The following is a 13,926-nucleotide window of genomic DNA, read 5'->3' on the forward strand; positions in this document are numbered from 1 at the left end:
GTCGCTAGATCGGAAAGGATGGATGAGCTCGAAATGGAGGGAATGGGGGATTTGGATTGGGTGGTGAGAGAGCCACCTCTATACGGTGGGAATTCATCCCTCCTATTTTTCGCCATTCCTTGCGAACTCACACCATTTGTCCTCGGTGGCTCCACGGGAACACAACGTTGTCGTTTTTTACGGAAACGGTGGTGGCTCACTAGATACGGCCGATTCAGACGTTCCTCCTAAGCCTGTCCTCGAGCTGCTTTAAAAAGCATGCGATGCAGCAACGTGAAGAAGCCCAAAAAACCAAACAAGTCGGATGCAAGCCAAGGGGAGCCCAGGAATGAATCTCCACAACCGCAACCGCAACTGCCACCACCATTTGATCCACCAATTTAGGTCTAGGTAGTCTAGATCGAGTTTTCCGGTTTCAAGGTATTTGAGATCTGCTAGAGATGCTCTAACAATTACATCAGAATCATCAGGATTTAAATTGAAATGGCTAAAACTAAGCAACCAAACACAGTTAACACAGTTAAAATTGCAGCAGTTGTCAAACAGGGCACAGGTCCATCGAAAACACGTAAGCTCCAGCCAAATATCAAGATTAAAATTGTTTCATGTACCCACGTGACTGGGAAATTATTGCCCAGATCCTACCAGTACAATCTGGGCACCATGCAAGTTAAGATTGTACGACACATTTTGACAAAATTTAGGAACTGAAGGGCTCCTTCAATACCCATCTAGTAGGGCTCCACTGGTGCGCGGAACTTGAGTCCAGCGTACACAGCGGCGGCTCCAAGCTCTTCCTCGATCCTAAGAAGCTGCACCAATTAAAAAAGACATGTGTTTGTTAGATGCACCAGATTTAACTGCTCAAAACCCACAATTGATCCTAAAAGAGCAAAAGAGAACAGCACTATTACAGTCTACAACTTGGTGGCAGCAAGTTTTTGCACAACAATTGCAAAATTATCAAGGGTATGCGAACGAGAAGAGGACTAAGATTCTTGCCTGGTTGTACTTCGCAAGACGTTCTGATCTGCAAGGTGCTCCGGTCTTAATCTGGCCCTGTATCATAGGAAAGATAGTTGCATTAGCTTCACCATGAAACTTGAGACACGCTGGTGAGAACCTTTTCCAAGAATGTGGAAACATACCGTAGATAAACCAACAGCCAAATCAGCAATGAATGTATCCTCAGTTTCACCACTGCAGCAAAGAGAAGGCAATTGAATATATTTCGTACAGGAACACATGATGGAGGAAGAAAAGATGTGCAGATTCACAAGGTGACTAGGAAGTGTACCTCCGGTGACTGGTCATCACACCCCAGCCAGCACGTTTTGACATTCTCACAGCCTCAATGCTCTCAGTTACAGATCCAATTTGGTTAACCTACATTGTAATCCGGATACACAAATCTTGAGTTGAGATAGCTATCGGCAACAATAAAATGAAGTTATCTCAAACCGGACATACCTTGAGGAGAAGAGCATTGCATGACTTCTCTTCAATCGCCTTTGCAACCCTCTGCGCATAAGAGGGTAATAAACTATGTAAATCACCTAGGCAAATGAAAAGATGAAGACAATGCATTACATTAAAGAGAGTACATACAGTTGGGTTTGTGACAAGGAGGTCATCTCCGACAATCTGCACTGGCACTCCAATTTCCCCAGTCATCTTAGCATAGTGAACCCAGTCATCCTGATCAAATGGGTCCTCAATCGAGACAATTGGGTATTCATCAACAAACGACTTGTACACATTCTTCAGGCTATCTCCAGATATCTTCTGGGAGCCATCATTGTTCTGCAACAAGCAACAGAATAACCATAAATTGGCAATCAAAATGAACTTAAGAATTTCAAACTGACAACAGACATTACATCTTCCTTGAAGTTCAGATCATAGGTTTGGTCCTTTTCACTGTAGAACTCTGAAGCAGCAACATCCATTCCAATGACAACCTAGTATAGCAAATGGACTGTCTCAGTAAAAGGTGGCAATAATCATTAAATCAACTTGAAATGCAGTAATCCAACATACCTTGCCAGTATATCCAGCCTTTTCAATAGCCACCTTCAAGAGCTCAAGACCCTCCTTGTTCTCCTATAGACAGAAGGCCAGCGAATTAACAAATAATCCCAAAAGATATTTTGTTGACCATTATGCATCTTAATCTGTACAATTATGGCCCCAATAAACAAATAAATTTCCAGTATCATATAAAAAAAATCTTCCTTATATGTGCACTTAATCAAGAAGGGACAAATAAGACTATATTTTGACAAGCTTTTGTGCCGCAGTAATCACCCTATATTCAGAGATAGCAAAAATGAAACAGCAAATAGAACAAAATAAGTAATACAAGAAAAGCCATTTCAAAGGATTATCTCATATTGTAGGGTGTAAGCCAAAGATATTAAGGACAGACCTGAATGTTAGGAGCAAAACCACCCTCATCACCAACGTTGGTAGCATCCTGACCATACTTCTTCTTGATAACAGACTGTACCGAACAGGAAATGTGTGTACACTTTTAGACTTTCCAAAACTACCAGCTAGAAAGTGAAAAGTATGATTGAAGAATGACCTTCAAGTTGTGATACACTTCGACACCCATCTTCATGGCCTCCTTGAAGGATGAAGCACCAGTAGGAAGGATCATGAATTCCTGTAGAAGCATGTAGAGCATAAGTTACAGACACTGAAATCACAAGATAAGAGCTATATGAAAATTTAGGTTTGGGGCCCTGCCTGCATAGCAAGCTTGTTTCCAGCATGCGATCCACCGTTGATGACATTGAATGCAGGCACAGGCAGAACCAGATGCTTGTTACCAGCAAGGTTGGCGATGTGCTGCAGTTTACAAGACACAAATAAATCGACAGTGACTGGCATAACAACAATTCAGTGATAAGCAGAATGAGCATAGCGAAATGTACCTGGTACAGTGGAATCTTCTTGACAGAAGCTCCTGCTTTGCATACAGCAAGTGACACAGCTAGGATAGCATTAGCACCAAGCTGAATTTCAAGAGAATCAAGTCGTCAAGTGGCAATTAGCGAAATGAAATTGTTTCACTTTTCCTCTCGATACTATAACCACCAGCATGTACACCAATACCAAAATATACCTTTTGCTTGCACCAGCCCCACTGATTCTTGGTTCCATCAAGTTCATGAACCATGAAGTTGTCAAGCACAGTCTGTTCCGTGGGATCCTACAAAGCCAATAGAACGTGTACAAAACTATTAAGTTAATACTTTATATGTATATAGAGAAAATAATAAGTTAATACTGTAATATGCACATAATCAGATTGACGAAGGAGCAAGGAGGCAAACCTTGCCAATCAATGCTGGTCCAATAATGGAGTTCACATTGTCCACAGCCTGTTAAAAGTATGAAATCGTTATGATAAAGAAAGTTAACTTGTCAGGGAATCACCAAAAAGTTATAAGAGATGCCACACAACAAACTGAAAATTCCTTACAAAGAATGAACTAAATCCAAACAAACCTTTAGAACACCCTTTCCCAAGTAATCAGAGCCTCCATCCCTCAATTCCAAAGCTTCATACACACCTATTACACAGGCAAGAAAAGACTACGTTAAACTTCACCATATGAGTAACTTTCTTGGTTGAAATAAAGCAACATCATCAATGCCAAAAATCCCAACAGGAAACTAAATGGCAATGCATAAAGTTGAACATGCAAAAGCCACGATGCTAGATACTCCCAAACTAAAAGCATGTAAGTTACATTCTGCTCCATCATCAAAAGAACACTAGTACTCTTGATGCACGTGAAAATGGATGTTGCAATTTAGCCAATGCATAAACTATAAAAAAATGTCAATGGAGTCAACTACATTTAATAAGTTAAATTATAAACCATGAGACACTAAACTGGCAGAACAAGTGACAAGTGTTTTGACCAAATGCGTCACGTTGGCAAGGTAACAAAAAGAGAAAGCACTGCTGGTAAATAATTGACTTACCAGTTGATGCGCCGCTGGGCACAGCAGCCCTCGCAAATGTTCCATCAGAGCAGCACACGTCAACCTAGCAGCACAAGCATCAGGTTCATATTAGCTATAGATATATTCTGCAGCTCATATTATCATCCTCAAATTTGACGAAGACGAGCCGATGAAAATGGCAACAACTCAACCATGACATCTGAAAACCCAATAAATAAGACATATTATCGTTTCAGACTAGTCCGAAACAGAACCACGATATAGCAGACACACGACTGAAACGGTCAAAATTGTGAGGCGAGACACGCGTGGCTAAGCCAAAGTTATAAGCAGCAGATCGCTCAGCTACAGCCATCTAGTCGTCTCGCTAAAGCGAAAATTCGGAGAGAAGGAAAAAAAATCAAATAAAAGCAGATTGCTGATCGAGCAACGCGCGGCCGTAAAAATGATCAGATCTACTGAAAACGGTAAGATGCGTAAGACCCTACCCATAAGCAGAATTAGAACACGAGCGGACTCACTAACCTAAGAGAACCAAACAAATCAGCGCCCAATCCACCAACCCGTGGCCAAATCGGGGCTACGTCGGTACAGATCGTACCGTCCAGGACCCTGGAACTGGTAGGTCGCGTCGTACATTACCAGATAAACCCTACAGAGAAATCCGGAACCGTTCTACCCACTAGTGCCCCAGATCACCGCCGGCCTGGTCCCGCGACGCCTTAGATAGATACATAGGACGAGCGGGGTGCGGTGGGCGTACCTCGACGGTGGGGTTGCCGCGGCTGTCGAAGATCTGGCGAGCCTTGACGCTCTGGATGGTCGCAGCCATGGCCGGAGAAGGAGAGGGACGGATCTAGAGAGATGTTTTTTGGGCGGAGAGGAAGGATTGGGTTAGGTATTTGCGGAGGCTAGCGGAGCGGGCGCCTTTTTATTCGGGCGACGGAGGGAGCGGCTGGGCGTAGCCTTTGATGACGGGGTCACATGAACTGGCATCGGAAAAGTTTTCTTTCGTTCGCATTGAAAATGATTTTCTTGGACAGGAAGAACAAGGGTCTTCGGGGGATCCGAAGCCGCGGTCGGCCCGCCGCCCGCGGGAATGGACCACTGTGACTCTGTGAGGACGGACTTCGCCTCACGGCCTTGTGGGCCAGCATTTGCTTCCCTACTACTCCCGCGGAAGCATTTTCCTAGATCATGTCTAAGAGAGGCTCTAAAATTTGGCATTATAAAAGTCGTTTGCAGTGCGTTCGATCCGGATATAGCACGCGACGTCGGTGCGAGCTTTGTCGGAGGCTCTATTTTACAGCGCAACTAAAAAAGCCAAAAACAGCCCTTCGCCAGAGGGTGTAAAATAGAGCTCCACAAACAAGTTTTTTCAACATACATACAACAAACAAGATCAAACACCCACAAATAAATCTGAAAAAAATCAACTAAATTACTGTGAATTATCCATATAGCTAGAAATTGATCTCAAGCTAGCAATTGAATCCCCGTGCGCGGCCGAAATCAGTCCGTGCGTGCGTGCGCGGCGACAGCAATCGAGTCCGGCCGAAATCCGTGCGTGCGTGCGCGGCCGCGCGAGCTTCAGCTCCAGCTCCGCCAGCGAGTGCCGCAGCCGCGCCGTCTCCTCCACCGCGTCGTCCCGCGTCCGCGTGGCCGCGTCGAGCCGCCGCGAGAGGTCGGCGGGCAGGCGCCACTGCTCGCCTCCGTCGCCGCCCTCCGAGGCCGAGGCTGAGGTCGCCGTCGTCGATGGCGGCGACGAGCGCGGGTGGAGCGCCGGGTGAGAGACACGAAGAGCGAGCGGATGACCGGCCCCGGCGACGCGGACGCCACGGCGCGCTGCTTGAAGCGGCAGTCGGAGCAGGACACCGCCGCGACGTACGCCGCCGACGCTGTGTCGGCCGCGCCGCCCTCGCTCCGGCCGCGCCGCGGCGTCTTCTTGTCGCCGGCGCCGTGGCCGTGCAGCGGCATCGCCGCGTGCGCGTACTTCTGGTCCACCTTCTCCGAGTGCGGCGTGCGATGGAGCTCCTCGTCGAAGCGCGAGAGACATTGAGCGATTTCTTTTTTCGCGCGGCGGGAAGGATCGCGGTTCCACTTTACAGCGCGCTGTAGTCGGCGCGCCAAATATACCGCTTTGGATAGCGCAAACTGCCGCGCGCACAAAAGTTTTTACAGCACGACTTATTTTGCAGCGCCTGCTGGAGGACGCAAAAATGTGTTTGGCGTTGTATATTGATGGTTTTTTTAGCGCAGCCCTATTTTAGAGCCTCTGTTGGAGATGCTCTTAAGAGCATCCCACCGGTGCTCGCTAAATATGCGCTCTCTATGAGGAGCGTCGGCACAACATCCTCTATTTAGGGATGTTGTTCCCACACCGGCGCCTCCCATACGGCGGCCAGCTAGCATCTTTTATGAAGAAATTTGGTGTTGGGGTTCCCAATCGAAGCTGTTAACATAGGGATCCTTTCGGGAGTGCCGGCTGTTTTATGGGGATCCAAAACATGTCGTTGCTCTTTAGGGAGCACCGGTGCGGACACTTTCTCTCACTAGAATCCCAACAGAGCTATTGGGAGCTCTATTGGGAGCACCGGTGGAGATGCTCTAAGGGCATCTCCAACGCGGCGACCCATCCCGCGCCTGCGCGTCCGGATGGGTCCAGCCGGACAAAAATGCGGCCCAACGCGGCGACGCACCGCAAATGCGGATGGCCGCGGCGTCCGGAACGACGCAAACCCGGCTCAAATCTAGGCTAGGTTTGCGTGGCCGCGGATGGCACGCGGCGTCCACACGTCCGACCGCTTGGCTGCTTGTCTCCCTTGGGCCCACCTGTCGGTGATCGGGGAGGCTTATTAAATGTGGACTGGAGGGGATCTGTCCCTCCAGTCCAGTCCCCACTCCACTCCCCGAGCGCAACCGCCGCCATGGCCCCCAAGCAACGGTTCTCTCCCGAAGCCAATGACGACGAGGCCAGCAGCAGCCGCCGTCCGTTGCCGGCGCTGCGGGCCGGATGGAACCGCGGCGGCCTCCACATCGGAGAGGCCGCCCGCGACGGCGCGGCATTACCGCAACTAGCGCTGCTGCTGCTGCTGCCCAAGCCGGAGTCCTCGGAGGACGCTGATGATATCGGTGGCGGAGGAGGAAGCGAAGTGGCCGCAACTCCAAGCGGCCATTCGCACCTCCGCCATGGAGGAGGAGGCCCGGCAGGCGGTCGAGGATGCCGAGACCTGGGAGCTCTACGCCCAGGCCCGCCGGGAGGTGGAACAGACGCGGCGGCGCGAGGAGGTCAGGCTCCGCCGCGAGGAGCAGCAGCGGCAGGAGGCCAAGCGCCGCGCAGAGGAGGGGAGGCGCCAGCAGGCCAGGCGCCTCGCCTGGCAGGAGAGGGAGGCGCGGCTCCGTGCTGCTGCGGATAAGGGACGAGATATAGCCGAACTTGCGACGTGACGTCCTTGAACAAATGTACATCCATGTTAGTTTCTTGTCTATTGTTTTCTCCTCACGGCTATTTGTAGATGTCAGAGCCACATGACATTGTGATCTTGAAGCATCTGTGTGTGTTTTTTCTTGTTTATTTTTTTGCCATTTCTTCATTCTAGATAATTTTATGGAATAAGCAGTTTTGGGTGTTTTATGTGTTATCTCGTGCAAGCACTGCCAGCGGCTTCCACTTGTATTTTGTGCTGACTATTAATGTTCACCAGTTTGGGATTTCTGAACACCTTGTTTCTGAGAAAATGGAATGGCAAATGGGATGGATTGGGACGCAGAGGGATGAGTCATTTGGTCAACTAGATGATACCCCGCGCGTTGCAGCGGAATTCGTAGCTCGCAGTTTGCTATGTTATTTACGAAGTTTTGTTTAAAGAAAATATCAATGTAAAATAAGACCTACAAACATTAACTGACCACTGACCATATGACCGCACTTCCCAATAACCTCGCAACAAATTAGAGCAAAAAGGTATAGAGCTTTTTCATTCAGAAATAACATGGGCATTACATCGTGGTATACAAATCCATGAATGTCATCTCATATAAAGTTATACGATCTTGATCCATTAAATTTAAATATTCTTTTGCATTATATAGAATCCCTTTGTTGACAAAGTCTTTCAATCTGGTTTTGCTTCAATTGCTTCAGCGCGTCATGGTATCACCTCCAAAATATCATTGTTGTAAATAAAGAAGACTGAACCACAAAAAGGTAATAGTTCCATATTAGTGCACACTTATGCCTTGAATGACACCTATTGGTCATGCAACATGAATATGAAATAACCAGCGAATAAATAATGGTATATCATTGTTTGAGTGTACATATAGTGCATCAGAGTCACTGTGAATGGAATCCAAAAAAAGAATAGCAACACGATTCAAAAGCAATAGAAGGAATTAAAAAGTGGGACAGGGTGTTTGCTTTCAACTATCTGGACGAATTTAAGGTGGTTGCATACAACATACTGTAACACCACATTCTAGTTGTATTGTATGATCCCCTGCCTATCCAATTAATACCAAGAACATGTTGCCAGCATAGGATTCACCTACGGCTTGTACCACAATATAAGTTGATGCATAAAAGAAATTATCATCGGAAAACAGAATAATTTAAGCTTCTGAAATTGCACCCAAGTTCATGATGAATCACGCTTCATCGTGAAACACCTACCAAAATATGGATGCAAATAGTACGCATGAAACTAAGAGATATATCAATGACATAAACCTTAATCGTACGCAAACATAGTTTTAAAATGTGTCTACTTTGAACAAAAAGATGATAACCATAGGTCATATAAACTGATCATACAAATAAAAACTGATCCGACAATATTTGTGCGGGTCAACAGATATGGATTTTGTTTCCAACTACCCACTGATAGTCCAAAAAGGGAGATGTTTTATGCTAGAGCGATTCCACAAATCACAAATAAACCTTTTAAAATAGCTTATCCACTACTTTGATGTATCCAGCAATTGACATCCAAAGAAGCAACAGATAATAGACTAAATCAGTTGGGAGTATCTAACAAAACTGAAAAAATATACTTCAAAAAAATGAAAAATATGAAAGATAAATTCTTAAATAGATACATTAGTACTGATGGAAATCAATCACTGTCCCGAATGCCTTAGATGATTATATGAGACAAAAAAAACATATTTTGATATATAAACATGTACCTTAATTTCTGTAGCAATCAAATAAAACTTGGATGTGCATACTTGGTCGAAATGGTGCGGTATCTACCAATAGCATATAATTGTGTGCACAGATTTCACCCAGTTTTGGAAGGTTGACATTTCCGCAAATACTTGGCGTGCATGCATGCCAGCAAGCTAGGGTCCTGAAAAATCTAAAACAAAACGTCATGCCTCTTTTAGTAACATATCAAATACTTATGTGATAGAGCAACTACAACAACTTTATCTGAAGGCAAGCCAGGAACTAATTGTATAACAAATGGTAACAGTACGTAGATGGAGAATCCGAAGAATTAGCTACCTCAAGTCTAAATCAGATCTGCAGCAACCGTATGAATTGCATGTAGCCAGTCAGAGAGGTGCACGTATTCACAGAGTCAATCTAATATTCAGATTTGGGTGCATCTATTCACTCAAGCCAATAGGAACTCTCAGTTGTTTCTATATGCAAAATATGTACCAAATTTTGCTAGATGATTCCATAGTAGTAGACATATTTAATCATCTATGGATGCTCCTGAGAGACGCGGCAAAAATAATCAAAAGCCAATCTGTAGCATATTGTAGTGGGATGATTTTGCATTGGGGGGCGGTGTTATCTGGACTAACCTGAAACCGTGAGGGGATTATAGTGGGCCGCCGGTGGTGAGAGTTTCCAACGGACACACGCGCAAGCAGGTTCTGATGTCATTCGTAGATTGACAATGAAGCAAAATCCAGTAGAAATCCAACGAATTTGTGGGAGGCCTTGAGTGAGCAGCAACACAATCCATTGAGAGTCCAACCAAATCGACAGGGAGGCTAAACGTCGAGAAGCTTTTGAGCCAGACCGACACCTGATAGATTGACAAACATGAGTGGATCTGTGCCGGAGATGACAACACGGGTCTCGTTATAAGGCATGGAGGAGGCGGCGGCTCAGTTCAACCGAGCAATTTTTTGTGCATTTACAGGAAAATGATGGTTGATGAATGTTAGGCTGCAATGGGCAGTTTCACGAGCATTTGTGGCAAGGAGGCGTTAGGTCGCACTGGGAGAATTTATGGCCATGAATTCCTGGGTCGCGGCGGCGGAGTGTACTATACCATACCACAAAGAGGAAGACGAACATCGGCCGAATCTTCTCTTTACAGGACGGACGGGGAGCGAGTAAATGGGCATGCTTCGTCCGGCCCATGTATGCGTGTCTCGCATCCAGCTCACAACAATCGGCTCGTAGCCCATGTGGAGGAAAAGGAAAACACAGGAGAGGAAGGCGAAACGATCGGAGCTGCGGCAAATAAAGGGTGATCGTATAGAAAAGATTACTGCCTGCATGGAATGATATGGACCTAGTTGTGTGACATTGTGGGGCCGCTGAGGTGGCATGCTTGCATGTTGAGAGAATTAGGATCACCTATTAAGAATAGAAAGATGACTCCATGTACTAATTATGAAGCCTATCAATTTGTTTGTACAGAGGAGGAGAAGAAATGCTATTTTCCAGTTCTTTAGGCGTCTGAGCTAGAACAACTCTCACTAAGAGTTTAACAAAACCAGTGGTATTATGCGAGTCTTCCAAGGGCATGTTATGATTGAGATCGGTGGTTAAAAGGAAAGGAAGAAGACATATTCCTAGTAGGGGGAACACACATGATATATAGTATTTACCAAAATATTTCGCTGCAATCGGACAACAAGGTTTGCTTCCCTGTGAATCAACGATCTTTCTCATTTTTATTCCTTCAGTTTAGTTTATTTCCAGATTTGGAATGTCCTTCGAATAAACAAAAAAATGTTTCATTTTTTCTTCCAATGAAACAAACACATGTGTTTGCTTCCAATATACTAAGAAATATTTCTTTCCATCAATATTGTTTGCCAAAAAGTAGTGTTTGCTTCAAATGAAACAATATATCATTCTAAACAGAGAATTGAATTTGCATCTAGAGGAAATAGTATTTGCACGTACTAATATCAGAATTTGCTCCCATGTACAATAATGGGGCAACAGTAAGTAGCGCTACATGCCCCTAAGACTATAGAAGCACGCCCGCTAGGACAACACATGCTTGAACATGGCACTGGTGTGTAGATCACTATTTTCGAGAAGGAGCGTCGACGAGATCATAGCAACGTCCGCGAAGAATGATGATGGTGTTGACGAAGAATAGTGGGGGCTCATTGACGGCCTACAATCATCTCCTGCATATAATAGACATGTGAAGCATGGATTCTCGGAATCAAAACTATGTTCCTCTCACAAAAGAAACTTAGGAAGCATGGATTTTCTGAAGTAAAACCATGTAGTATCACATGTATGATACTAATTTGAACCATGATTTTTCGAAAAAAAAAAGACTTTGTGAGTGTCAATGTATATGAGACTTATTGGAAGCATAGAAGTTTCGAAACACAAAAAGCCACGCTTTCCCCAAAAGAATTGGTACATAATTTTTTAATAGCGATCGAACTCAGATATATAGTATTCACCTATTTATTATGTTGTAGATTCGTCAGCTTTTGGATGTGTGATGTTATGGTAATATAGCTAGTTACCACCTCACTTTTATTTATTTATTTTCATGCCATGTGATCAAAATGTGTTGGGGTGTGAGAAATTACTACCTATATTATTTTCACTATGAGTAGTCTAAATCCCACCAACATTAAATTTATCATTAATACTACCTCAGTTTCAATGAATAAGGCGCACCCGTATTTTAAGACGGACTTTGACCAAAAATTAAGCAAGAAAATTCTAAATATATTGTACGTAATTAGTAACATTAAATTGGTATTAAAACATTTTATAATGATGATAATTTTATGCTAACAATATTTATATATTTTAGATAATTCTCAGTTGAAGAAAACACACGAAAAACGAGAATGCTTTATTTATGGAACGGAGGGAGCATCAATCATCCTTTCCTACGGACCTCCATAAGGCTGGCCATAGTGCTAAGTATCATATAGAAGTATCATGCATATGATACTTGTGTATGATACTATTCCTATAGTGGGTAGTATCATGGAGTAGTATCATAGTTATGCTATATTTATTGCTATTTAGAATCTCAATGCAAATTGATGTACAAGATTTGTTTGGCACTAACTTTTCTCGTGATGATACAGTATCCACCTATGCTACTCTAAACTCATCTCTCCTCATTAATTAGCTGCCAGATCAGCATTTTTGTGGAACCAACGTGTATGATACTAGCTAAGATACTACCACTATGGCTAGCCTAATCCTCTAGTCCTCCTTCCTCCTCTCGAGTTCCTTGTCTCTTGTCTTGGTTGTTTTTTAGAACCTCCTCATCTTAATCACTTGCTCAGGAAAGCCCAGCTGAACTGGAGGGTACAATTTCATCTTTAAAACAAGACAGTAGGAAAAGCATATAAATTAATGCTCTAGCATTAGAAGCGGATCTCTACGATGGGGAGTTTCTTAGCATGTTTTCATATTACCAAGGTTGCATCTACTACCTCCGATTCAAGGAATAAAGCATCCTCGTTTTACGTGTTTTTTGTTTGACCAAGAATAACTTCAAATATATAAAGATTATTGGTATGAAATTAGTATCATTAGAAAGTATTATTCAATACGAATCCAACGATACTAATTACATATAATACAATCAAAATTTTGTTACTTAATTTTTATGGTCAAAGTTCTTCTTGGAATACGCGTGCGCCTTATTCCTTGGGACGGAGGTAGTAATAATTTTACACTAATGTATCTATGATTAAACTAGCCAATATTTTTTCCTCTAACCACGTGTAAGGGTTGTATTTTACTACTGGTCCTTCTGTTAAATTACCCAAAATATAGCTATCATAGGCACTTCCTCTTTTCCAAAATAGGATGGCTAAAATATTTGGATAAAGTAAAACTTCATAAAGTTTAACCCGCTATATAGAAAAAGTGTCAACACTTATAATCCTAAATTAATATTTTTATAACTATTATCAAATTTATTTGTACATTATGTACATTTAAAATTGTAGATATTGATATTTATTTTGTATATAGGTGCTCAAACTTTAAAAGTTTTAATTCTAAATAAAAAAATATAGGCATCCTAACTTGGAAAGGAGGGAGTATCATGCATTACATGCTTTCAAATAAGCTAATGTGTGACTATAATTAATAAGGAGAGATCATAAAGGTACCATAGGTAGATATCGTATCATATCATGTAAAATAAAAAAATCAAATAAATCTTGTACACAAATTTGCACTGAGATTTTACAAATTTAATAAATATAATGTGATTATGATACTACTACATGATACCATGCATTATAGAGGTAGTAACTTATACATGATACTGCTATATGATACTTTCTATTGTGAGTTTGTGACTAGTCTTAGAAAGTTCATAACCAATTCGCTAAGACTAAGAAAGTTCATAACCAATTCGCTAAGACTTCCTCTGGAACCTCTAAAATTCTGTTGAATGGTGTTCCAGGGAAGCAATTTTCCTGCAAGAGGGGTGTCAGGCAGGGTGATCCACTATCACCAATATTATATGTTCTTGGGTCTGAACTGTTGCAATTAGTGATCAATGATGCACTCAGATCTGGTTTATTGTCTTTGCCTATTGAGGTGGGTGATCCTGATTATCCAGTAATACAGTATGCAGATGATACCTTGCTTATTCTGCCAGCTGATATGAACCAAGTGCTTGCTTTGAAAGATATTTTGCACAAATTTTCTGTCTCTACTGGTCTGAAAGTTAATTATCATAA

General features: G+C 43.2%; 1 protein-coding gene across 1 annotated transcript; it reads right to left on the bottom strand.

Annotated features, from left to right (window-relative positions):
* Positions 1-558: 558 nt before the first annotated feature.
* LOC124701888 (enolase-like) lies at positions 559-4,936 on the bottom strand. The gene is made up of 17 exons (XM_047233986.1): positions 4,745-4,936; positions 4,000-4,063; positions 3,517-3,581; positions 3,342-3,389; positions 3,131-3,217; positions 2,940-3,020; positions 2,752-2,853; positions 2,588-2,668; positions 2,429-2,503; positions 2,041-2,103; positions 1,881-1,961; positions 1,609-1,803; positions 1,471-1,521; positions 1,298-1,386; positions 1,149-1,200; positions 1,003-1,059; positions 559-812 (listed from the first exon to the last, which is right to left on the bottom strand). Exons 1-17 carry the CDS (start codon positions 4,811-4,813, stop codon positions 732-734), a joined length of 1,341 nt encoding a protein of 446 aa, XP_047089942.1. The 5' UTR covers positions 4,814-4,936; the 3' UTR covers positions 559-731.
* Positions 4,937-13,926: the final 8,990 nt, after the last annotated feature.

The sequence above is a fragment of the Lolium rigidum genome, chromosome 3 (assembly GCF_022539505.1).
Source record: "Lolium rigidum isolate FL_2022 chromosome 3, APGP_CSIRO_Lrig_0.1, whole genome shotgun sequence".
Taxonomy (NCBI): Eukaryota; Viridiplantae; Streptophyta; class Magnoliopsida; order Poales; family Poaceae; genus Lolium; species Lolium rigidum.

Bases quoted from the DNA above. Each gene is read 5' to 3' on its own strand.
- LOC124701888 (XM_047233986.1), bottom strand. From the start codon at position 4,813: ATGGCTGCGACCATCCAGAGCGTCAAGGCTCGCCAGATCTTCGACAGC. The intron at 3,021-3,130 runs GTATATTTTGGT...CTTGAAATTCAG, and splicing joins GGGGCTGGTGCAAGCAAAAG to CTTGGTGCTAATGCTATCCT. The intron at 2,669-2,751 runs GCAGGGCCCCAA...ATGCTTCTACAG, and splicing joins GAAACAAGCTTGCTATGCAG to GAATTCATGATCCTTCCTAC.